General features: G+C 37.2%; 1 protein-coding gene across 6 annotated transcripts in view; it reads right to left on the bottom strand.

The window, feature by feature from the left end:
• PHKA1 (phosphorylase kinase regulatory subunit alpha 1) overlaps window positions 1-24,390 on the bottom strand; it is a 177,051-nt gene that overhangs the window by 48,466 nt on the left and 104,195 nt on the right. For 5 of the 6 annotated variants that reach the window (XM_073227881.1, XM_037002882.2, XM_037002881.2 and 2 more), the window contains 4 exons: window positions 16,176-16,285; window positions 9,337-9,481; window positions 2,332-2,410; window positions 1,168-1,334 (listed from right to left, as the gene is read on the bottom strand). In XM_073227881.1, the coding sequence (XP_073083982.1) occupies window positions 1,168-1,334; window positions 2,332-2,410; window positions 9,337-9,481; window positions 16,176-16,285 (501 nt within the window). The remainder of the gene's footprint in view (window positions 1-1,167; window positions 1,335-2,331; window positions 2,411-9,336; window positions 9,482-16,175; window positions 16,286-24,390) is intronic. The other variant, XM_037002880.2, reaches the window with a different exon arrangement.

Raw genomic sequence — 24,390 nt, forward strand, 5'->3', positions numbered from 1 at the left:
AAAGAATGTGTGCTACAGATGTAAATCACAACCATGGAATAGTAAACAACCTCAATATGAAATTGTTCTTGTCTTGTTTTCAAAATATTTTAGCTCATGCCAAGATGGATTATCATGACTTTGGTTATTGCTGATAACAGGAAATAACCTTGTATTTAATGTATGTTTCCAACAAAGAAATTCACAGTATGTTATATGTTAGCTCTTACAAACAAATACAGAGTGAATTAAATGGCACTTAGGTGAGTAGAGGCTGAGCCCAAATAAGAAAATAGTTCTTCTGACTGCTAATATGTTGGTCTATTGTATATGAGATAATGCTTACTACCTCACCAAGGAAAGCCAATTTGTTTTTTCCTTTCTCCAATACACCCCACTTAAGATAAAAATATTGGATGTCTTAAGATATAGGCTAACAGTTAAAAATATCCAGACAATGAGAGCAGGCAAACTGTGTTTTAGATAGCTAGAAGGATGATTCCCTCCTACTGGCTCTTCTCCCTTTGAGATTCAAGCAGTGTAATGTTTGCCTGTCTGTCTACATCAGTATTTTAACACTTTAGGGTGTTTTCAGTCATTTTTAACATATGCTCCCAAGATGCTTTCTCACTCCATCATCTTTCTACCTAGCAGCCAATTAGATTTTGTTGTGCTTTGTGTAGTTTGTGATATGAAAGCAAGAGGCACACTGAACAGGCCTTTTCAAACTATGCAGATTGCCCTGGAGATTCTGATGTGCCCACGTCACATTATATTTAAAAAGCACTCTAACTGATTTTCATATTTTTATGTTTTTAATGTCAAAAGCAGTACTGTATAGGTATAGGTAAGGTTTCCCTACTATACAGTTGATGAAATCTCTCTCACTCACTACTGCTTCCTCCCATTCCAAAAATCACCAGCCATTTTACATGCCCAGGAAAGAAGTCTTTTCTAACCTTATTTAGTAAGGGACAGTCTAACTTTATACTCCATAACCACCACAAGGATATTAGACCAGAAACCAAAGGTAAGTGGAAGGATGAAAAGTGAAGCCAAACAAAAGTAGAAATTGAGGTGCATTAAATAGGAGTGAGACTGCTGGCAGTGAGAAATATTAAGGAGGATGCTTAACAATACTTTGTATTCTTGTCCAGCAAGGCCAATGCCTTTATGAAGCCTCCTTACCATTACTGGTTGAACCATAGTCATTCATCCAGTCACCAGATTCCAGTTCATTATAGTTGTCATCGTAATCATCATTGTAGAGCTTACCCTCAGGTCCAGGGTCCATGAAGCTCAAATGTGTGCAGCAAGAGGTGGTCAAAAATTCTGACAATTTACCTGTTTGAACCCTGACAAGTAGAGGGTAAATAGAAAACAGTATCAGAGGAAATCCTTTTTAGAACAACACAAGTTAGTGAAAAGAGGATATCTAGAATATTTTGTTGGGGGACTACTAACGCTTATCCATTAGTTTAAACTTTGTAAAGGCGAAATTTTACAGCACTACTAGGCATAGTGTAGTATAGGCTAGGGTACTATGTTAGTAAAGACTACAGTAATAGGTTCACAATCCACTAGCCAAACATTTGGTAAAAATTTCCATTGACTACAAGAGAAGCTAGACAGAATGAAGAGAAATCACCACAGATCTACCACATCCTTTAAAAAAGGCCATTTTGAAAATTAAAGATGGTATTTGAAAATGTTAGGAATTACAGATTGTAAGTCATATCCTCCCCTACTTATAAAACCAATTGCAATACCCAAAGGGAAAGTCAAGCTGATTTTCTAAAGAAGCCAGCTAGAAGGCCCTCCCGATGGCCAGATCTTGGATAATTTGAGCACTGAAATAAATAATGACAGGAATGGAGCATGACGTATTAAATAAAATAAGGATCCATGAATCTATACTGACACTAAAACCATAAAATAAAAGAGGGTAAGGGAAAATTCTTTTATTTTTTATTTTTTACAGGAGGATTCCAACTAATAAATGTATACAGAGTGATAGAAACATAGAATTGCCATTTTACAACCCCATTAGTAATACAGATTCATCAGTGGAAGGTAAGACCATTTGGTCAAAGACTATTGGAGAAAGGATGTGGATACAGAACATTTGGTCCACTGAATTTATGAGGTCTAGGCAAAGAACAGGGTGGGGAATAATACCTACCCTTCTCTATAACATTAAATTCCTTGGCTCAATCTATCAAACACAAACCCCTCTGAATAGGATGGGATTATTGTTAAAGATACAGAGAAAGGCATCACAAGTCTACCATCACTATACCCAGTTTGCAAATTTCATTTCATTTCACTAAAGAGTGTGTAGAGGTCATTTACCTTGCCCCACCAAAATAGCCATCCTGCATTTTTCGGAGTGCTGCCAGGATATTTGAATTCAAGTTGGTTCCATCTTCTTCTTGAAATGAAGAGAATTTTAAAACATCTTTGTGGTTTTAACTTTGAAATAAGGGTATGCTTTCAATGATTTCAAACCAACATTCTGTTGGTGCTGGTACAAATGAGACACTCCTCACTGACCACCCTTTGTTTCAACAATTGATCTAAGAGCCAATAACACTACAGAATGGGCAAATGGTAAGGGATGATGACCAATAGAGTTCCTCAAAGACAGTATCTTATTTATCATAAGTGCTTAGTACAGTGGCTGATGGCAGACCACATAATGAGTACTGAATGTTAACAATAATAATAACAACAACCCTTTGTTGAATGCTATGTGCCAAGCACTATGCTGAACATTTTATGTATTATCTCATCTAATGAGCCTTGGTTTATGTGTGTAGGCACAAAAAATAAACAAGGCTAACACCTATCCAACCTTATGCGAAGGGGATCACACTACACATATGCTTTTGTGATCTACTTTTTCTAACTATCCTTTGTAAAAGCTAAAAGTGATTCCATAGCCGACTTTTAGACTGTTTATGTACTAGAAGCAACACTGTGATGAAAATGATTATATGTACATCTTTATTCACTTACTCTATTATTTCCTTAGGGTTAATTCTTACAAGTAGAATTGTTAGGACAAAGGAACACTTACTAAAAATTTTATAGACTGCCAGATTGTCCACCAAAAAAGTTGTGCCAATTTTATCTCCACCATCAGTATAAGAAATGACTGTTTCTCCACATCATTAACAACAATAGGCATTTATAATCTTTTAAAATATTTATCTGATACATTCAAAAAGACATTGTTTTAACTTTATTACATTTATCAAATATATTTATTAAATATATTATTTAAATTTTATTAATTTAATTTTTATGACTTTATAAAAATGGCCATTTAATTTTATTATTAGTGGTTAAGTTTCTAGCATATAAGATCAAACATGTTCTCATGTACATACTGGTTGTCTGTATTTTTTTAAATTGCCTGTCCCCATATTTCTATTAAGCAGTTTACCTTTTTTTTCAACTGACTTTGAAGGCCTTTTTATATTTTGTGACCATTACCCCTTTCTCTGTCATACGTTTGGCAAATATTTTATCTACTTCATTATTGTCTTTCAACCAAAACCATGGTTCATTTTATTTTATTTTTTTAGTGTTTTTATTTATTTATTTATATTTTTTATTTGGTTATCATTAATGTACAATTACATTAGCAACATTATGGTTACTAGACTCCCCCCATCATCAAGTCCCCACCACATACCCCATTACAGTCACCATCCATCAGCATAGTAGATGCTATAGAATCACTACCTGTCTTCTCTGTGTTCTACAGCCCTTTATGTATAAAAAATTTATTTAAATTTTCATGGTTTTAAATTTGTAAATTTTTCCTTTTCGTGTCTTGCAAGGGACATCAGTCCAAGATCACAAAAAACATTCTCCCATATCTTCTTCTAATACTTTTTGGTTCATTTATTTGTTTATTTTGCTTAGCATTTTAATCTATTCAGAATTTACTTTTGCATAAATGTAGAGTAGCAGGCCTGAATAAATGACTTTCCCTTTCAGTTAACCTTACCTTCTCCCACTTATAATTGTCTTAAAGATTTCCTCTACATACTCTGAGAACCACATAAGACAGTATTATGATGTCTTATTTCATTGTTTTTAGTTTTTAAAAATATGTTTATTCTTGTACATTTTCTCTACTGTATGGAATTTAGATTCAGTGTGTTCATAAAAATTTGTGTTTTTATTTTAATTTGGTATTGCACTGAATTGATAGATTAATGAGAATGGATATCTGCTCAGTATTCACTATTTCCATGTAGCTATATGGTATATCTCTCTAGTAATTAAATTCTTTTATGCTTTTCATTAGTTTTTTAGTCTTTCTCATATACTTCTATGCATGATCCTTACTAAGCTTATCTTTGTATTATTACTTTTCTGGAAAAATTTTCAATTTTATGTAAATTAACAAAATTGTACTTGGTATTCTTTTAACATTTTTAGTCTACTCCATTTCTGTTATTATATACCCTTTCTTATTCCTAGTGTTTTTATTATCTGTTTTTTTCTTTGGTATGAAGTCTACTTTACCAGATACTAATGTAGCCCCTTCTAATTATTTAAAATTAAATGTACATTATATATCTTTTCCCATTCTTTACATTTCAGTCTACCCATAGTTTAGATATGAAGTAAACTTCATAGAGACAGCATATATGTGGGTCATTTTGCCAACTCAGTCTTTTAATTGGTGTATTTAGGCTATTAATATATTAGGATTAAGTCTGCCATTTTACTTATTATTTCCTGTTTGTTCCTGTTTTTCATTTCTCTATTTTTTTCTTCCTACCTTCTAAAACACATGCAAGAATTCCATTTTGATTTATCTATAGTTTTTCTTTTTGACTACATCTTCTCCTTGTATAGATTTTTTAGTAGTATTACATTGTACATAACAATAGGCATCATACATATCTCACTGCCTATTAGTGTCAACATTTTACCAGTTAAAGTGATGTGTAGAAAACCTTACCTCCCTTTCAGTCAACCGTACCTTCTCCCACTTATAATTGTCTTATAGATTTCCTCTACATACTCTGAGAACCACATAAGACAGTACTATGATTTTTGTTTCAACCGTCAAACATAATTTAGAAAACTGAAGTGGAAAAAAATGTGCCAATTCCCCCTGTTCTCCAGGTTTTTCTATGAAAAATAGGCTGTCATTTGAATTGTTTTTCCCAGAAAGGCAAGGTATTGTTTCTCTCTTACTGATCTCAAGATTTTTTTTCTTTTTCTTTAATGCTCAGGAGTTTGATTATTATGTGTTTTGGCATGGGTTTCTTTGGGTTTACCCTGTCTGGGGCTTCCTCAGCTTTTCGAATCTGCAAGTTGATACCTTTTGCCAATTTTTCAGCGATTATTAGTTTAAATCAGTTCCATATTCTTTTTCCTTTCCTTCTGGAACTCTTACAACCTGAATTTTATATGTCCTACAAGTCCCTGAGGCTCTGTTCCTATTTCTCCAGCCTATTTTTACTATTGTTCAGAATAGGTCATTTCTATAGTTCTGTCGTCAAGTTCACTTGAAGTTATAGTTTTCAGTTCTAAAACCTTCACTTCTTTATATCTTCAATTTCTTTGCTGAGAATTTCTACTTCTTTGTTGACACTTCCTACTTTCAAGTTTCAAGTGTGGTCATAATTATATAACAAATAATTTTTATGATAATAGCCTTAAAATCTTTGTCATAATCCCAATGTCTTTGTCCTCTTAGTATTGGTATTGTTTGATCCTCTTTTCTCATTGAAGTTGAGATTTTCCTGGACATTTGTATGAGTGATTTCCTATTGTATTTTAGAAATTTGGGGTATCATCTTATGAGACTCTGGATCTTATTGAATCTTCTGATTCAGCAGATCTGCTCTTATACTGTGTGGCAGGGAAGCGAGCACTGACTTGGTACTGATAGGTGGGTATGGAAAGGGGTTCTCTACTTTTGGGCAAGGATGAAAATCTAAGCTCCCCACTAGCACTTCCCAGACACTACCCCTAAGGAGGGAGAGGGTTGTCTGTTTATAGCTATGGGAAGCAGAAGTCTAGAGTACCTACTCAACCTCTGCTGACAGGGGTGGGAATGGGGCTGCAGTTCAGTTTTTTCCTGTGGTGTTTGGCTGGAGTAGAACAGTTACTGTCTAAAAGGTTTCTGTCTGGCTAGGCTGCCCCTTTCTTGTTCCTTTGGCTAGAGGGAGAATGTTTATCTTGGGCCTTTTAAAAAATCTGTACCCATTTGTATTTCTGGGATAGTAGTTTCTCTAGCACTCAGTCCAGGATATATGAGACAAAGGAAAACCCAGGAAATTCACTGCTGTGTCATTTCTCAGTTACAAAGTCCCTAGCCAGTTTCCTTCTTTTTTCTAACTTTCAGAGTCTTCTTACTTTTGTTCTATAGATAATGTCCAGGGTTTTTAGCTGTACTTAACAGGAAGAATAGGGAGAAGTAAGTCTACTTCATTTGTTTAGCAACTAGAACTCTTTTCTTTTTCATAATGGAAGTATTTAAGGATATGGAAATTTCTAAATGTGACTTTGGCCAAATGTCTTAAGTTTTGATAAGTTGTGGTATTATTTTTTCATTTTAAAACACTACATAATTTCAAATTTGATGTTCTCTTTAACCTAGGAATTATTTGGAAAAATTTTCATTCCTTCTTGGTCAGATTTTTTTTTTTACTATTTTCATGTTATAGTTTTATATGCCTGGGCAGTATCATTGATATGATTTCTAATTTTTAAAAAGAAAATATTTTTTGTGTATTTTGTCTTTTGGGGTATAGTTTTATATACACTCATAAATACAAAACTCAGGTTTATTAATACTCTGTATCTTTAATTATTTTGTACACTTGATCTGTGACATTCTGATGAGGTGTCATAGTTTCCCACTGTGATTGTACAATGGTTTTATCATACTATTCTTAAGTTTTCCTAAATATCTGCTTTATACATTTCATTGCTGTTATTTAGTAGACAAAAGTTTATAAATGTTGTAACACCCTGGTGTATTGTAATTCTTATCAACATAAAATATCTATGTCCCATTTACTGATTTGTGCCTTGAATTATCTTTACTAGTTTTGATATTAATATTGCCACCATTGCTTCATTTTTGTTTGCATTTATATGATACATGTTTACATTCCATAATTTCCATTTCTCCATATAAACTTATTTTAAGGATATCTCTTGTAAGTAGCATCTAGCTGGATTTTGCTCTTTAGATACTCTGGGGATTTTTGTCATTAATATGAGAATTTAACTGATTTACATTTTAATGCGATCACTAGTATGTTCATCCTCATTTCATCAGCACAAAATTTTCTCCGACAAAAACACACAGCTGTTGGTAATGAAGGCTTTGGAGATTGACAGATCTGGTCAGAGGCCTGACTCTGTCACTTACTATCTTTGTGAGTTTGGACAATAAGTTACCATTCTCATCTATAAAATGGGCCTATTAATAGTGCCTACCTGAGTAGGGTTGCTGTAGAGATTTCAAAATAATGCACTGAAAGCATTTAGCTCAGTGCCTGGCACAGAGAATGTGTTCAATAAACACTGTAGTTACTATTGCTATTGTTGCTGCTGTTTTTGTTGTGTGCCCATATACCAAATATCAAACTTTGTGATTTAAATCTAGATCTTTAGTTATATTTTTCTTCCCAAGCTATGGCTGTGTACCTCATTCAAACTATTAGGTATTTCAATTTTGAACCCTCTTTGTCAATACAAACTCAGTATGTTCCTTTATAACTGGCATCTTCCTATACAGTTTCTCTGCTTCTATCAATGGCAGAATTATATATCTGGTGTCTAAATCATGACATCATCTTGTTTCATATCTCATATCTAGCTAGCCAACACTTGATTTACAGGTGCTGTTTAAAGCGACTCTTGCATCCTTCTTCCCTACTTTATCATCAATCCAGTGTATCTTTTCATTGTCTTATACCTGGATTGTTTCCTTATCAGATTATCCTCACTACAATGTCTACTGTCACCAAATCAATATTCCCTAAACATCACTTTTATCACGTCACTCCTTGCCCAGAAACTGAAAGTTTTAAACTTCTGAGAAAGTCTGTTTTAAATATGTCTGCTAATTTTCAAGGTCTTCATAATTTGACCTTACGTTACTTATCCAATTTTGTTGATAATTATATGCCTACATGCAAAGCTCACTCTATTCAGGTTGGCCTCTTTAGTGTCCATTCATAAGTCAAGCTCATTCCTGCCTCCAGGCCTCATTCATGGTATTTTTTCCCTTACCTAAAGTACCTTTTCTTCTTCTGTCCTCCCATATGAATATTACCCATCCCAAAAGCCTGGATAAATTCTCCTTCAGCCAAGAAATTTTCTCTGACAACTTGATCACCTTCACTGTAAAATACTTATCTAATTATTTAGTACTTCTTTATATACTGTCTTGAATTTTTTAATATTATTTTTGTGTATTAGCTTTGCCTTTCCAATTAGACTTTATACTTCTGAACACAATTCTGGGAACACAGTAGTTATTAAATCAGTATTTTTAATTATCTTAAGGAAGACAGACTACTTCCTCAACACCTGTGCTTTTGAAGCCTTTTAAGGATGTGACCAAAATCCCTAACAGTCTGTCTAGACTTTAGGATCCATGACAAAGGATTCTTCTCTACTGAAAGGGAATTCCAACTGCTTTGGCAGTACAAACAGGCTTTTAGAAGCAACAGCAGAGACACAGAAAGGAAGCAGTGTTTTACATTGTCTCTAGTCCTTCAGGAATTGAGAGAACAAAACAATAAAGCCATTCATCTGGTTTTAAGTAAGCAATGTCCACTAAGGGAAAGATAAACTGAAAGCCTTTTCACATTTCCATATTAGATTTTACTGCTTCAGTTAGAGAAGCCTTGGAAGAGAAGTCTGGGAACTATCTGTAAAATCTTGATGTTCCACTGGAGTGAGTTAGTTACAGAATGTAGTATCACTGTCTTTAAAATAAATTGTATTAAAAAAGTTTCTGCAAATTGAAATAGAAACCAATGATCTGAAGTACCCTCCCCCCAAAATTGTTCTGCTATACTTTTTGAATTGCAGTTCTCAGACCACCTAAAATATTCTTGAGTATTGGTTTGTTGCATATTTATTCTAAAATAGATAAGCTTCATGAGAGTAGAAATCTCATTTGCCTTATTTACCTTATGTATCTCTGGTGCATAATTAAGTGCCTGGCACAAAATAGGGGCTGACAAATAACTGAAAGAATAAATGATAAGAAATAGCTCTCTGGTGACTTTAAGATTTTGAAGGGCTAACCACATGACTTATTCCAAAAATACATTCATTCCTTGCCTCATACAATCTTACCAAGCATGGTATGTGAGATGGGGAAGGTGATGGTGGGCTGGCCTGTCATCCTCCAGCGACTACAGAGGTAGGAGAGGTCTGTTCTAAGCATTTCCACTATCATCTTATTATCCAGAGCCAAGTAGAACTGTTGCTGGTCTATAAACTGAGAAAAAGAAAAAGAATAGCTCACAATAATTTACTCTCATAATTATTAAATAATATTTTAATGTACTCACATAATCATAAGAGTAGAGAAGATGTCACACACATATAATCAAGCTTGTTATTGTAATGTGGCTAATAAACATCAGGCTAACAATGTGCATAATCATAGATAAAACAGTACTGACATTTTAGTTTAGAAGAGGATATCAAAGATTTCTAGACATGTACAAAGGGCCCCTTCCCAGAACGAAGTGAACACATAATTTAGCAGCTGAATATAAAAGGCTATATTTAGTTATAAAGGATAAATAGTGCCTTACTTTTAACTTTTTTTTTGACAGTTAACAATATAGGTGATTTTCATTTTCTTCTTTATACTTTATATTCCACATTTTCTACAATACACTTTAGTTTTATTTACAACAAATTTTTTATAGATTTTTTAATTCATTTTGTTATCATTAATCTACATTACATGAAGAACAATATGCTTACCAGACTCCCCACTTCACCAATTCTTCCCCCAAAACCCAATTACAGTAACTGTCAATCAGCATAGTAAGATGCTGTAGAAACACTATGTGTCTTCTCTGTAATGCACAGCCCTCCTAAAGCACCCCCCACATTATACATGCTAATCGTAAGGCCCCCTTTCTTTTTCCCTGCCCTTATCCCACCATTCCCACCCATCTTCCCCAGGGCCTTTCCCTTTCAAAACTGTTAGTCCATTCTTGGGTTCTGTGATTCTGCTGCTGTTTTGTTCCTTCAGTTTTCCTTTGTTCTTATACTCCACATATGAGTGAAATCATTTGGTACTTGTCTTTCTCCACCTGGCTTATTTCACTGAGCATAATACCCTCTAGCTCCATCCATGTTGTTGCAAATGGTAGGATTTGATTTCTTCTTATGGCTGAATAATATTCCATTGTGTGTATGTACCACATCTTCTTTATCCATTCATCTACTGATGGACACTTAGGTTGCTTCCACTTCTTGGCTATAGTAAATGGTGCTGTGATAAACATAGGGGTGCATCTGTCTTTTTCAAACTGGACTGCTGCATTCTTAAGGTAAATTCCTAGAAGTAGAATTCCTGGGTCAAATAGTATTTCTATTTTGAGCTTTTTGAGGAACCTCCATACTGTTTTCCACAATGGTTGAGCTAATTTACATTCCCACCAGCAGCGTAGGAGGGTTCCCCTTTCTCTGCAACCTCGCCAACATTTGTTGTTGTTTGTCTTTTGGATGGTGGCAATCCTTACTGGTCTGAGGTGATATCTCATTGTGGTTTTAATTTGCATTTCTCTGATGACTAGCGATGTGGAGCATCTTTTCATGTGTCTGTTGGCCATCTGAATTTCTTCTTTGGAAAACTGTCTGTTCAGCTCCTCTGCCCATTTTTTAATTGGATTATTTGTTTTTGTTTGTTGAGGTGAGTGAGCTCTTTATATATTTTGGATGTCAACCCTTTATCGGATCTGTCATTTATGAATATATTCTCCCATAGTGTAGGGTACCATTTTGTTCTATTGATGGTGTCCTTTGCTATACGAAAGCTTTTCAGCTTGATCTAGTCCCACTTGTTCATTTTTGCTTTTGTTTTCCTTCCCTGGGGAGATATGTTCATGAAGAAGTCACCCATGTTTATCCATGATATTTTTGCCTATGTTTTTTTCTAAGAGTTTTATGGTTTCATGACTTACATTCAGGTCGTTGATCCATTTCAAATTTACTTTTGTGTATGGGGTTAGACAGTGATCCAGTTTCATTCTCTTACATGTAGCTGTCCACTTTGGCCGCCACTATCTGTTGAAGAGACTGTCATTTCCCCATTGCATGTCCATGGCTCCTTTATCGAATATTAATTGGCCATATATGTTTGAGTTAATGTTTGGAGTCTGTATTCTGTTCCACTGGTCTGTGGCTCTGTTCCTGTGCCAGTACCAAATTGTCTTGATTACTGTGGCTTTGTAGTAGAGCTTGAAGTTGGGGAGTCAGATTCCCCCACTTTTTCCTTCCTTCTCAGGATTGCTTTGGCTATTTGGGATCTTTGGTGGTTCCATATAAATTTTTGAACTATTTGTTCCAGTTCATTGAAGAATGCTGTTGCTAATTTGATAGGAATTGCATTGAATCTGTATATTGCTTTGAGCAGGATGGTCATTTTGATGATATTAATTCTTCCTACCAAGGAGCAATGGGATGAGTTTCCATTTCTTATTGTCCTTTTTAATTTCTCTTAAGAGTGTCTTGTAGTTTTCAGGGTATAGGTCTTTCACTTTCTTGGTTAGGTTTATTCCTAGGTATTTTATTCTTTTTGATGCAATTGTGAATGGTATTGTTTTCCTGATTTCTCTTTCTATTAGTTCACTGTTAGTGTACAGGAAAGCCACAGATTTCTGTGTGTTGACTTTGTATCCTGCAACTTTTTTGTATTCCAATATCAGTTCTAGTAGTTTTGGAGTGGAGTCTTTAGGGTTGGTTATGTACAGTATGATGTCATCTGCAAATAGTGACAGTTTAACTTCTTCTTTATCAATTTGGATTCCTTGTATTTCTTTGTTTTGTCTAATTGCCATGGCTAGGACCTCCAGTGCTATGTTGAATAACAGTGGGGAGAGTGGGCATCCCTGTCTTGTTCCCGATCTCAGAGGAAAAGCTTTCAGCTTCTCACTGTTCAGTATGATGTTGACAGTGGGTTTATCGTATATGGCCTTTATTATATTGAGGTACTTGCCCTCTATACCCATTCTCTTAAGAGTTTTTATCATGAATGGATGTTGAATTTTGTTGAATGCTTTTTCAGCATCAATGGAGATGATCATGTGGTTTTGTCCTTCTTTTGGTTTATGTGGTGGATGATGTTGATGGATTTTCGAATGTTGTACCATCCTTGCATTCCTGGGATGAATCCCACTTGGTCATGGTGTATGATCCTTTTGATGTACTTTTGAATTCGGTTTGCTAATATTTTGTTGAGTATTTTTGCATCTACGTTCATCAGGGATATTGGTCTGTAGTTTACTTTTTTGGTGGGGTCTTTGCCTGGTTTTGGTATTAGGGTGATGTTGGCTTCATAGAATGAGGTTGGGAGTATTCCCTCCACCTCTATTTTTTGGAGATCTTTAAGGAGAATGGGTATTATGTCTTCTCTGTATGTCTGATAAAATTTCGAGGTAAATCCATCTGGCTCGGGGATTTTGATCTTGGTTATTTTTTTTATTACTGCTTCAATTTCTTTGCTGGTAACTGGTTTGTTTAGATTTTGTGTTTCTTCCTTGGTCAATCTTAGAAGGTTGTATTTTTCTAGGAAGTTGTCCATTTCTTCCAGGTTTTCCAGCTTCTTAGCATATAGGTTTTCATAGTAGTCTCTAATAATTCTTTGTATTTCTGTGGGCCTGTGGTGATGTTTCCTTTCTCGTTTCTGATTCTGTTGATGTGTGTTGATTCTCTTTTTCTCTTAATAAGTCTGGCTAGAGGCTTATCTATTCTGTTTATTCTGTTGAAGAACCAGCTCTTGGTTTCATAGATTTTTTCTATTGTTTTATTCTTCCAATTTTATTTGTTTCTTCTCTTATCTTTATTATGTCCCTCCTTCTGCTGACCTTAGGCCTCATTTGTTCTTCTTTTTCTGATTTCAATAATTGTGATGTTTAGACTATTCATTTCGGATTATTCTTCCTTCTTTAAGTATGCCTGGATTGCTATATACTTTCCTCTTAAGACTGCTTTCTCTGCATCTCACAGAAGTTGGGGCTTTGTGCTGTTGTTGTCATTCGTTTCCATACATTGCTGGATCTCCATTTTAATTTGGTCATTGATCCATTGTTTATTTAGGAGCATGCTGTTAAGTCTCCATGTGTTTGTGGGCCTTTTTGCTTTCTTTGTACAATTTAGTTCTTGTTTCATGCCTTTGTCGTCTGAAAAGTTGGTAGAATTTCAATCTTTTTGAATTTACTGAGGCTCTTTTTGTGGCCTAGTATGTGGTCTAATCTGGAGAATGTTCCATGTGCACTTGAGAAGAATGTGTATCCTGTTGCTTTGGGTGTAGAGTTCTATAGATGTCTATTAGTACATCTGTTCTAGTGTATTTTTCAGTGCCTCTGTGTCCTTACTTATTTTCTGTCTGGTGGATCTGTCCTTTGGAGTGAATGGTTTGTTAAAGTCTCCCAAAATGAATGCATTGCATTCTATTTCCTCCTTTAGTTATGTTAGTACTTGTTTCACATATGCTGTTGCACCTGTGTTGGGTGCATATATATTTATAATGGTTATATCCTCTTCTTGGACTGAGCCCTTTATCATTATGTAATGTCCTTCTTTATCTCTTGTTACTTTCTTTGTTTTGAAGTCTATTTTGTCTGATACTAGTACTGCAACACCTGCTTTTTTCTCCCCATTGTTTGCATGAAATATCTTTTTCTATCTCTTGACTTTTAGTTTGTGCATGTGTTTGGGTTTGAGGTGAGTCTCTTGTAAGCAGCATATAGATGTGTCTTGTTTTTTAATCCATTCAGTGACTCTATGTCTTTTGATTGGTGCATTCAGTCCATTTACATTTAGGGTGATTATTGATAGGTATGTACTTATTGCCATTTCAGGATTTAGATTTGTGGTTACCAATGTTTCCAGGTTACTTTCCTTACTATCTAAGAATCTAACTTAACTCACTTAGTATGCTGTTACAAATACAATCTAAAGGTTCTTTTCTATTTCTCCTCCTTTTTCTTCCTCCTTCATTCTTTCCATATTAGGTATCATATTCTGTACTTTTTGTCTATCCCTTGATTGACATTGGGGATAGTATATTTAATTCTGCATTTGCCTCACAATCAGCTGCTCCACCATCCCTACCATGGTTTTACTACCTCTGGTGACAGCTATCCAACCCTAGGAACACTTCCATCTATAGCAGTCCTTCCAAAATAGACTGTAGCGATGGTTTGTGAGAGGTAAACTCTCTCAGCTTTTGCTTTTCTGGAAATTGTTTAATCCCTCCTTCAAATTTAAGTGATAATCTTGGAGGATAAAGTAATCTTGGTTCCAGGCCCTTCTGCTTCATGGCATTAAATACATCATGCCACTCCCTTCTGGCCTGTTAGGTTTCTGCTGAGAAGTCTGATGACAGCCTTATGGGCTTTCCTTTGTATGTGATCTTTTTTCTGTCTCTGGCTGATTTTAGCAGTCTGTCTTTACCCTTGATCTTTTCCATTTTAATTACTGTTTCTTGTTGTCCTCTTTGGGTCCCTTCTGTTGGGAGTTCTGTCTGCTTCTGTATCCTGAGCAACTATTTCCTTCCCCAGATTGGGGAAGTTTTCAGCAACTACCTCCTCAAAGACACTTTCTATCCCTTTCTCTCTCTCTTCTTCTTCTGGTATCCCTATAATGAGAATATTGTTCCATTTGGATTGGTCACACAGTTCTCTCAATATTCTTTCATTCTTAGATATGCTTTTTTCTCTCTGTGCCTCAGCTTCTTTGTCTTCCTCTTCTCTAGTTTCTATTTCATTTATCATCTTGTCCACCATATCCAACCTGCTTTCAATACCCTCAATCGTGCTCCTCAATGATTGGATCTCCAACCTGAATTCATTCCTGAGTTCTTGGATGTCATTCTGTACCTCCATTAGAATGTTGATGATTTCTACTTTGAACTCCCTTTCAGGAAGAATCACGAGGTCCATTATCATTTAAATCTTTCTCGGGAGTTGTATTAGTAATTTTACTGTGGAGCAGGTTTCTTTGGCTTTTCATGTTTGTATATGGTGCCCTCTATTGTCCAGAAGGTGTATTCTCGACCTGCTCAGCCTCTGAAGCAATGTCAGTGGTCGCAGGGGAGTGGTATTGGTGTCTGAGGGGAGGAAAGAGCTGTTCCCTGCTCCCCGGATGCTGTGCCTGTCTCCACTGCCTGAACCAGTGGTCCGAGCACACAGGTATAAGTTTTTGTCCCAGAGCAGCAGGATATGGATCCCTGCTTTCCACAAGCATCCGGAATCCCAGTCTCCCCTGGAACTCTGCCTGTCCCAGCTTTCCAACCCCGTAATCAGAAGAGTATGATGAAAGCACCATGAAATGTAGGTTTGTGCTCCCAGGGCAGATCTCCTGAGCTAGGTATTCAGCAGTCCAAAGCCTTCTACTCCCTTCCTGGTCAGTTTCTCTTCCTTCCGCCAGTGAGCTGGGGTGGGGAAAGGGCCTGGGTCCTGCTGGGCTGCGGCTCTGGTACATTACCCTGTTCAGTGAGGTATGCTCTTTTCTGCAGGTGTATGCAGTCTGGCACCATCCTCTTTCCTGTTGCTCTCTCAGGATTAGTTGCGCCAACTATGTTTTCTAATTGTATCCAGTTTTAAGAGGAAGCCTCTGTCTCTCCTCTCACACTGCCATCTTTAGTCTATAATGTCTTACTTTTAACTTTTAAAAGTAAGGAATACTTTCTTAAAATATTCCAACACTGTAAAATACCTAGTCACTGTTTTGGCAACACCCAGGACTACTCTTGGAAGTCACACTCACTCAGCATTCTATGTGCTGCAAGTTCAGTTCAGTCCAACTCAATAAATATTTTCTGTGCAACTTAATATGTGTAGGCCACATGGAACTCTGACACTTGTCCCATATCTTGTTAATGCTTTATTTCTGTAGTTTCTCTTTTATTTCCATTCATCTCAATGTTTGTTAAAGCTCATTCCACTCACCTGTGGTGTGAAGGTAAAGATAGTTTTCCGAATGTCATAGAGTTTTGAAGTTCCAAGGACTCCCATGTGTCTGTAGGGTCTTCCACTGAGTTTCATTCTACTGTTGCATCCTGAGAGAGAATTGAGAAAAGGTGAAGATATTTTTAGTGCACAAATCCAATCAGAAAACATTTTTTGTATTAGTCTTCTCTTCCTGACTGAATAAACTAAGTTACTTGTCTCAATGTTAGTGCGCATGCCATGTATACGGTCATACTAATAAGCACTGTGGGGCTCTCCTAGGGAAAGAACAGGCAATTATCTCTGATCTTGAAGAACTTTGTGCCCTTATAAAGAATCCACATCATCTACATGTGAAAGGCAAGAATGCACATAAAAATTAACAGTTCTATGAATAACAGAGTTCTAATACCAATATTCACACACTGAATTTCCTTAAAGCCCATGAAAAGTGCAAAAGCGATACTGGTGATCAACCTTACCAAGGTAAACTGCCTCAACAAATCTGAACAAGAAAAAAACCTCATCAGCTTTAAGATGGCATACTAAGCTGAAAAAATGAAGAGTATACCTTGACCTCTTTCTACAGTATAGTGCTAAACAGTTCAATGTAACATCTTATCCAAAGAAGTCAAAATATTTTAATCCGCTGGGGGGAGATGGCGGCATGAGTGGGGCAGCAGAAATCTCCTCCCAAAACCACATTTATCTATGAAAATATAACAAAGACAACTCTTCCTAAAATAGAGACCAGAGAACACAGGACAACATCCAGACCACATCCACACTTGCGAGAACCCAGCGCCTCATGAAGGGGGTAAGATACAAGCTCAGGCCCGGCGGGACCCGAGCGCACCTCCCCCCGGCTCCCAGCAGGTGGAGAGGAGTCAGCAAGGAGGGCTAGGGAGCCCAGGATTGCTGAACACCCAGCCTCAGGATTCCAGACCAGAACACAGACACAGTGCATGCACGGGGCCCTGGGTACTAGGGAAACAGGGTGGCAGGACTGGTGGACTGGTCAGCGGGTGCCTGAGGCCGATGCCGGAGACCAAAGAAACGGGAGCAGCTTTTTTTTTTTGGCGAGTGCTTTTTGGAAGCCTTAAAGGGACAGGGACCCCAATACTAGGGAAACAGGGAGCAAGAATGGTGAGCAGGTGCCTGAGAACGGTGCCTGAGGACAAAGAAAATCGTGCGTTTTTCCTTTTTTTTAAAAAAAATTATTTATTTAATTTTTTTTTCTTTCATTGTTGCTGTTGTTGTATTGGTTTGGAGAGTGCTTTTTGGAAGTCTTAAAGGGGCAGGACAGGACATGTAGACAAGAGGCAGGGAATCTGGGGATCTCTGGGCACTCTAACCCCCTGGGCAGCAGGGAGCATAGAGGACCCTTACGGAGATAAATAGCCTCCTGGCGGCTACCCCTCTAATGGGGCTCCACCATTTTGAAGGAGCAGCCCAAGCCATGCCAAGCCCACAGCAGCAGCCTAGATAAACTCCATAGCAACCGGGCAGGAAGCAGAAGCCCTATCTGCGCACAGCTGATAAGCACAAGCCACTAGAGGTCGCTATTCTCCCAGGAGAGGAAGGCCACAAACCAACAAGAAGGAAAGGTCTTCCAGCTGTCACTCGTACCAGATCTGCAAACTATCTCTATCACCATGAAAAGGCTATATTACAGGCAGACAAAGATCACAGAGACAACACCTGAGAAGGAGACAGACCTAACCAGTCTTCCTGAAAAAGAATTCAAAATAAAAGTCATGAACATGCTGACGGAGATGCAGAGAAAAATGCAAGAGCAATGGGATGAGATGCAGAGAAAAATGCAAGAGCAATTGGATGAAGTCCGGAGGGAGATCACAGATGTCAGGAAGGAGATCACAGAAGTGAAACAATCCCTGGAAGGATTTATAAGCAGAATGAATAAGATGCAAGAGGCCATAGAAGGAATAGAAACCAGAGAACAGGAATGTATAGAAGCTGACACAGAGAGAGATAAAAGGATCTCCACGAACGAAACAATACTAAGAGAATTATGTGACCAATCCAAAAGGAATCATATCCATATTATAGGGGTACAAGAAGAGGAAGAAAGAGGAAAAGGGATAGAAAGTCTCTTTGAAGAAATAATTGCTGAAAACTTCCCCTAACTGGGGGAGGAAATAATCAAACAGACCACGGAAATACACAGAACCCCCAACAGAAAGGATCCAAGGAGGACAACACCAAGACACATACTAATTAAAATGGCAAGGATGAAGGACAAGGAAAGAGTTTTAAAGGCAGCTAGAGAGAAAAAGGTCATCTATAAAGGAAAACCCATCAGGCTAACATCAGACTTCTCGACAGAAACCCTACAGGCCAGAAGAGAATGGCATGATATATTTAATACAATGAAACAGAAGGGACTTGAACCAAGGATACTGTATCCAGCACGACTATCATTTAAATATGATGGCAGGATTAAACAATTCCCAGACAAGCAAAAGCTGAGGCAATTTGCTTCCCATAAACCACCTCTACAGGGCATCTTACAGGGACTGCTCTAGATAGGAGCACTCCTAAAAAGAGCACAGAACAAAACACACAACATATGAAGAATGGAGGAGGAGGAATAAGAAAGGGGAGAAGAAAAGAATCTCCAGACAGTGTATACAACAGCTCAATAAATGAGCTAAGTTAGGCAATAAGATACTAAAGAAGCTAACCTTGAATGTTTGGTAACCACGAATCTTAAGCCTGCAATGGCAATAAGTACATATCTCTCAATAGTCACCCTAAATGTAAATGGACTTAATGCATCAATCAAAAGACACAGAGTAACAGAATGGATAAAAAAGCAAGACCCATCTATATGCTGCTTACAAGAAACTCACCTCAAACCCAAAGACATGCACAGACTAAAAGTCAAGGGATGGAAAAACGTATTTCAGGTAAACAACAGTGAGAAGAAAGCAGGGGTTAGAGTACTAATATCAGACAAAATAGAATTCTAAACAAAGAAAGTAACAAGAGATAAAGAAGGACACTACATAATGATAAAGGGCTCAGTCCGACAAGAGGATATAACCATTCTAAATATATATGCACCCAACACAGGAGCACCAGAATATATGAAACAAATACTAACAAAACTAAAGAGGGAAATAGACTGCAATGCATTCATTTTAGGAGACTTCAAGACACCACCCAACCCAAAAGATACATCCACCTGGCAGAAAATAAGTAAGGACACAGAGGCACTGAACAACACAATAGAACAGATGGAACTAAAAACATCTAGAGAACTCTACATTCAAAAGCAACAGGATACACATTCTTCTCAAGTGCACATGGAACATTCTCCAGAATAGACCACATACTAGGCCACAAAAAGAGCCTCAGTAAATTAAAAAAGATGGAAATCCTACCAACCAACTTTTCAGACCACAAAGGCATAAAACTAGAAATAAATAGTACAAAGAAGGCAAAAAGGCTAACAAACACATGGAGGCTTAAGAACACGCTCCTAAATAATCAATGGATCAATGACCAAATCAATATGGAGATCCAGCAATATATGGAAACAAACGACAACAACAACACTAAGCCCCAACTACTGTGGGACACAGCAAAAAGAGTCTTAAGAGGAAACTATATAGCAATCCAGGCATATCTCAAAAAGGAAGAACAATCCCAAATAAATCGTCTAACGTCACAATTATCAAAATTGGAAAAAGAAGAACAAATGAGGCCTAAGGTCAGCAGAAGGAGGGACATAACAAAGATCAGAGAAGAAATAAATAAAATTGTGAAGAATAAATCAATAGCCAAAATCAATGAAACCAAGAGCTGGTTCTTCAAGGAAATAGACAAAATAGATAAGCCTCTAGCCAGACTTATTAAGAGGAAAAGAGAGTCAACACAAATCAACAGTATCAGAAACGAGAAAGGAAAAATCACCACAGGCCCACAGAAATACAAAGAATTATTAGTGAGTACTATGAAAACCTATATGCTAACAAGCTTGGAAACCTAGGAGAAATGGATAACTTCCTAGAAAAATACAACCTTCCAAGACTGACCCAGAAAGAAACAGAAAATCTAAACAGACCAATTACCAGCAATGAAATTGAAGTGGTAATCAAAAAACTACCAAAGAAAAAAATTCCCGGGCCAGATGGATTCACCTGAGAATTTTATCAAACATACAGGGAAGACATAATACCCTTTCTCCTTAACGTTTTCCAGAAAATAGAAGAGGAGGAGATACTCCCAAACTCACTCTATGAAGCCAACAAAACCCTAATACCAAAACCAGGCAAAGACCCAACCAAAAAAAGAAAACTACAAACCAGTATCCCTGATGAATGTAGATGCAAAAATACTGAACAAAATATTAGCAAACCGAATTCAAAAATACATCAAAAGGATCGTACACCATGACCAAGTGGGATTCATCCCAGGGATGCAAGGATGGTACAACATTCGAAAATCCATCAACATCATTCACCACATCAACAAAAAGAAAGACAAAAATCACATGATCATCTCCATAGATGCGGAAAAAGCATTTGACAAAGTTCAACATCCATTCATGATAAAAACTCTCAGCAAAATGGGAATAGAGGGCAAGTACCTCAACATAATAAAGGCCATCTATGAAAAACCCACAGCCAACATTATACTGAACAATGAGAAGCTGAAAGCTTTTCCTCTGAGATCGGGAACTAGACAGGGATGCCCACTCTCCCCACTGGTATTTAACACAGTACTGGAGGTCCTAGCCATGGCAATCAGACAAAACAAAGAAATACAAGGAATCCAGATTGATAAAGAAGAAGTTAAAGTGTCACTATTTGCAGATGACAGGATACTCTACATAAAAAACCCTAAAGAGTCCACCCCAAAACTACTAGAACTGATATCAGAATACAGCAAATTTGCAGGATACAAAATCAACACACAGAAATCTGTGGCTTTCCTATACACTAACAATGAACCAAGAGAAAGAGAAATCAGGAAAACAACTCCACTCACAATTGCATCAAAAAAAAAAATACCTAGGAATAAACCTAACCAAAGAAGTGAAAGACTTTTATTCTGAAAACTACAAGTCACTCTTAAGAGAAATTAAAGGGGATACTAACAGATGGAAACTCATCCCATGCTCCTGGTTAGGAAGAATTAATATCGTCAAAATGGCCATCCTGCCCAAAGCAATATACAGATTTGATGCAATCCCTATGAAACTACCAGCAACATTCTTCAATAAACTGGAACAAATAATTCAAAAATTCATATGGAAACACCAAAGACCCCAAATAGCCAAAGCAATCCTGAGAAAGAAGAATAAAGTAGGGGGGATCTCACTCCCAAACTTCAAGCTCTACTACAAAGCCATAGTTATCAAGACAATTTGGTACTGGCACAAGAATATAGCCACAGACGAGTGGAACTGATTAGAGACTCCAGACATTAACCCATATATATATGGTCAATTAATATTTGATAAAGGAGCCATGGCCATACAATGGGGAAGTGACAGTCTCTTCAACAGATGGGGCTGGCAAAACCGGACAGCTACATGTGGGAGAATGAAACTGGACCATTGCCTAACCCCATGTACAAAAGTAAATTCAAAATGGATCAAAGACCTTAATTTAAGTCATGAAACCATTAAACTCTTGGAAAAAAACATAGGCAAAAACCTCTTAGACATAAACATGAGTGACCTCTTCTTGAACATATCTCCCCAGGCAAGGAAAACAACAGCAAAAATGAGCAAGTGGGGCTATATTAAGCTGAAAAGCTTCTGTACAGCAAAAACACCATCAATAGAACAAAAAGGAACCCTATAGTATGGGAGAATATATTTGAAAATGACAGATCCGATAAAGGCTTGACATCCAGAATATATGGAGAGCTCACATGCCTCAACAAACAAAAAACAAATAACCCAATTAAAAAATGGGCAGAGGAACTGAACAGACAGTTCTCTAAAAAAGAAATACAGATGGCCAACAGACACATTAAAAGATGCTCCACATCACTAATTATCAGAGAAATGCAAATTAAACTGCAATGAGGTATCACCTCACACCAGTAAGGATGGCTGCCATCCAAAAGACAAACAACAACAAATGTTGGAGAGGCTGTGGAGAAAGGGGACCCCTCCTACACTGCTGGTGCGAATGTAAATTAGTTCAACCATTGTGGAAAGCAGTATGGAGGTACATCAAAATGCTCAAAACAGACTTGCCATTTGACCCAGGAATTCCACTCCTAGGAATTTACCCTAAGAATGTAGCAATCAAGTTTGAGAAAGACAGGTGCACCCCTATGTTTATCGCTGCACTATTTACAATAGCCAAGAATTGGAAGCAACCTAAATGTCCATCGATAGATGAATGGATAAAGAAGATGTGGTACATATACACAATAGAATACTACTCAGTCATAAGAAAAGGTCAAATCCTACCATTTGCAGCAACATGGATGGAGCTGGAGGGTATTATGCTCAGCGAAATAAGCCAAGCGGAGAAAGAGAAATACCAAATGATTTCCCTCATCTGTGGAGTATAAGAACAAAGGAAAAACTGAAGGAACAAAACAGCAGCAGAATCACAGAACTCAAGAATGGACTAACAGGTACCAAAGGGAAAGGGACTGGGGAGGATGGGTGGGTGGGGAGGGATGGTGGGAAGAAGAAGGGGGGTATTAAGACTAGCATGCATGGGGGGTGGGAGAAAGGGGAGGGCTGTACAATGCAGAGAAGACAAGTAGTGACTGTACAACACTTCGTTATGTTTATGGACAGTGACTGTAAAGGTGTTTATAGGGGGGATCTGGTATAGGGGAGAGCCTAGTAAACATAATATTCATCATGTAAGCATAGATTAATGATAACAACAACAACAACAAAAAAGCAGTTCCTGTGTGGTGACCTCCAATGAGTTCTACACAATGGTATAAAGGGCATATAAAAGTGTAGGCAAAGGGTTTGTTTGTGCTTATACATAGGATCAAAGCCTAATTTGGCTATCCCGAAAATGAACTAAGATATGATATGAAAAAGAACTTCCAACATCAGCACTCTCTGGAAGATTCATGCCAGAAGATGATCATCAAAAAACCCCAACAAAGATCCACGCACTGCTACATGTGTAGATGCACTCATCCCACCGATTCCTGGACTTGCCATGGGAATGAAGAAGGAGATATCTAAGCTGGCCTGTGCATACAGTAAAACAACAAATTTGACTGGATCTACACTGTTGGAACTCAACCAAAAATTAGGAGAAGTGCAAATTGTAGCACTCCAAAATCTTACAACTACAGACTATTTACTGTTAAAAGAACATATGGGATGTGAACAGTCCACAGGAATGGGTTGTTTTAATTTGTCTGATTTCTCTCAGACTATTCAAGTTGAGTTGGACAATATCCACCATATCACAGATAATTTTTCACAAATGCCTAAGGTGCCTAACTGGTTTTCTTGGTTTCACTGGAGATGGCTGGTAATTATAAGTATGCTTTGGTTACATAATTGTATTCCTATTATGTTAATGTGTGTGCACAATTTATTTAGTAGTTTAAAACCTATACATGCTGAAGTTACTATACAAGAAGATATGTCAAAGAAATAATCAATCTTCCCATGTTTTCTTACACCTGCTACTTCTATAGCTTTTCTTCTTCCTTCCTAATTACAACCCATAAATAGACTTCATGCCTAATATCGAATTTACTGTGTATCACAATTCTTCTATGTGGTAAAGATACCTCAAGACAAATGCTAGGCATAGAAGCCATAGGGCATAAATATGCAAAGAAGTAAAATACTAACCTTTTCAAACAATAAGGCTTCTCTCTCACTTACCAACTTAAATTTCCCTATATGGCCCCAGAAGATGACTGGTTAGCCACAGACGGGTAAGATTCCTCAAGGGAGGAACAACCTAAGACAGGCACAGCCGCAGGGGGGCCATCAGGTGAGGAATTGGGGATCAACAGAGGTGAGGCTTAGAACCTCCCCCCCCCGTTCTGAGAGAAATCTTCTGCATCCGTGGATGTTTTATTGCCCTTGTCTAGCTTGGATTAACACATAGTCTACAGGCACACACCTGATCATCTACATTTGCTCTCTTACAACACTAAGCTATGTTTTCTACCTTTATCTTGCATCTACCTACCACTTCAGCATTTTATTAAAAATAATAATAATAGAGAAATG

Source organism: Manis javanica, chromosome X, assembly GCF_040802235.1.
Source record: "Manis javanica isolate MJ-LG chromosome X, MJ_LKY, whole genome shotgun sequence".
Taxonomy (NCBI): Eukaryota; Metazoa; Chordata; class Mammalia; order Pholidota; family Manidae; genus Manis; species Manis javanica.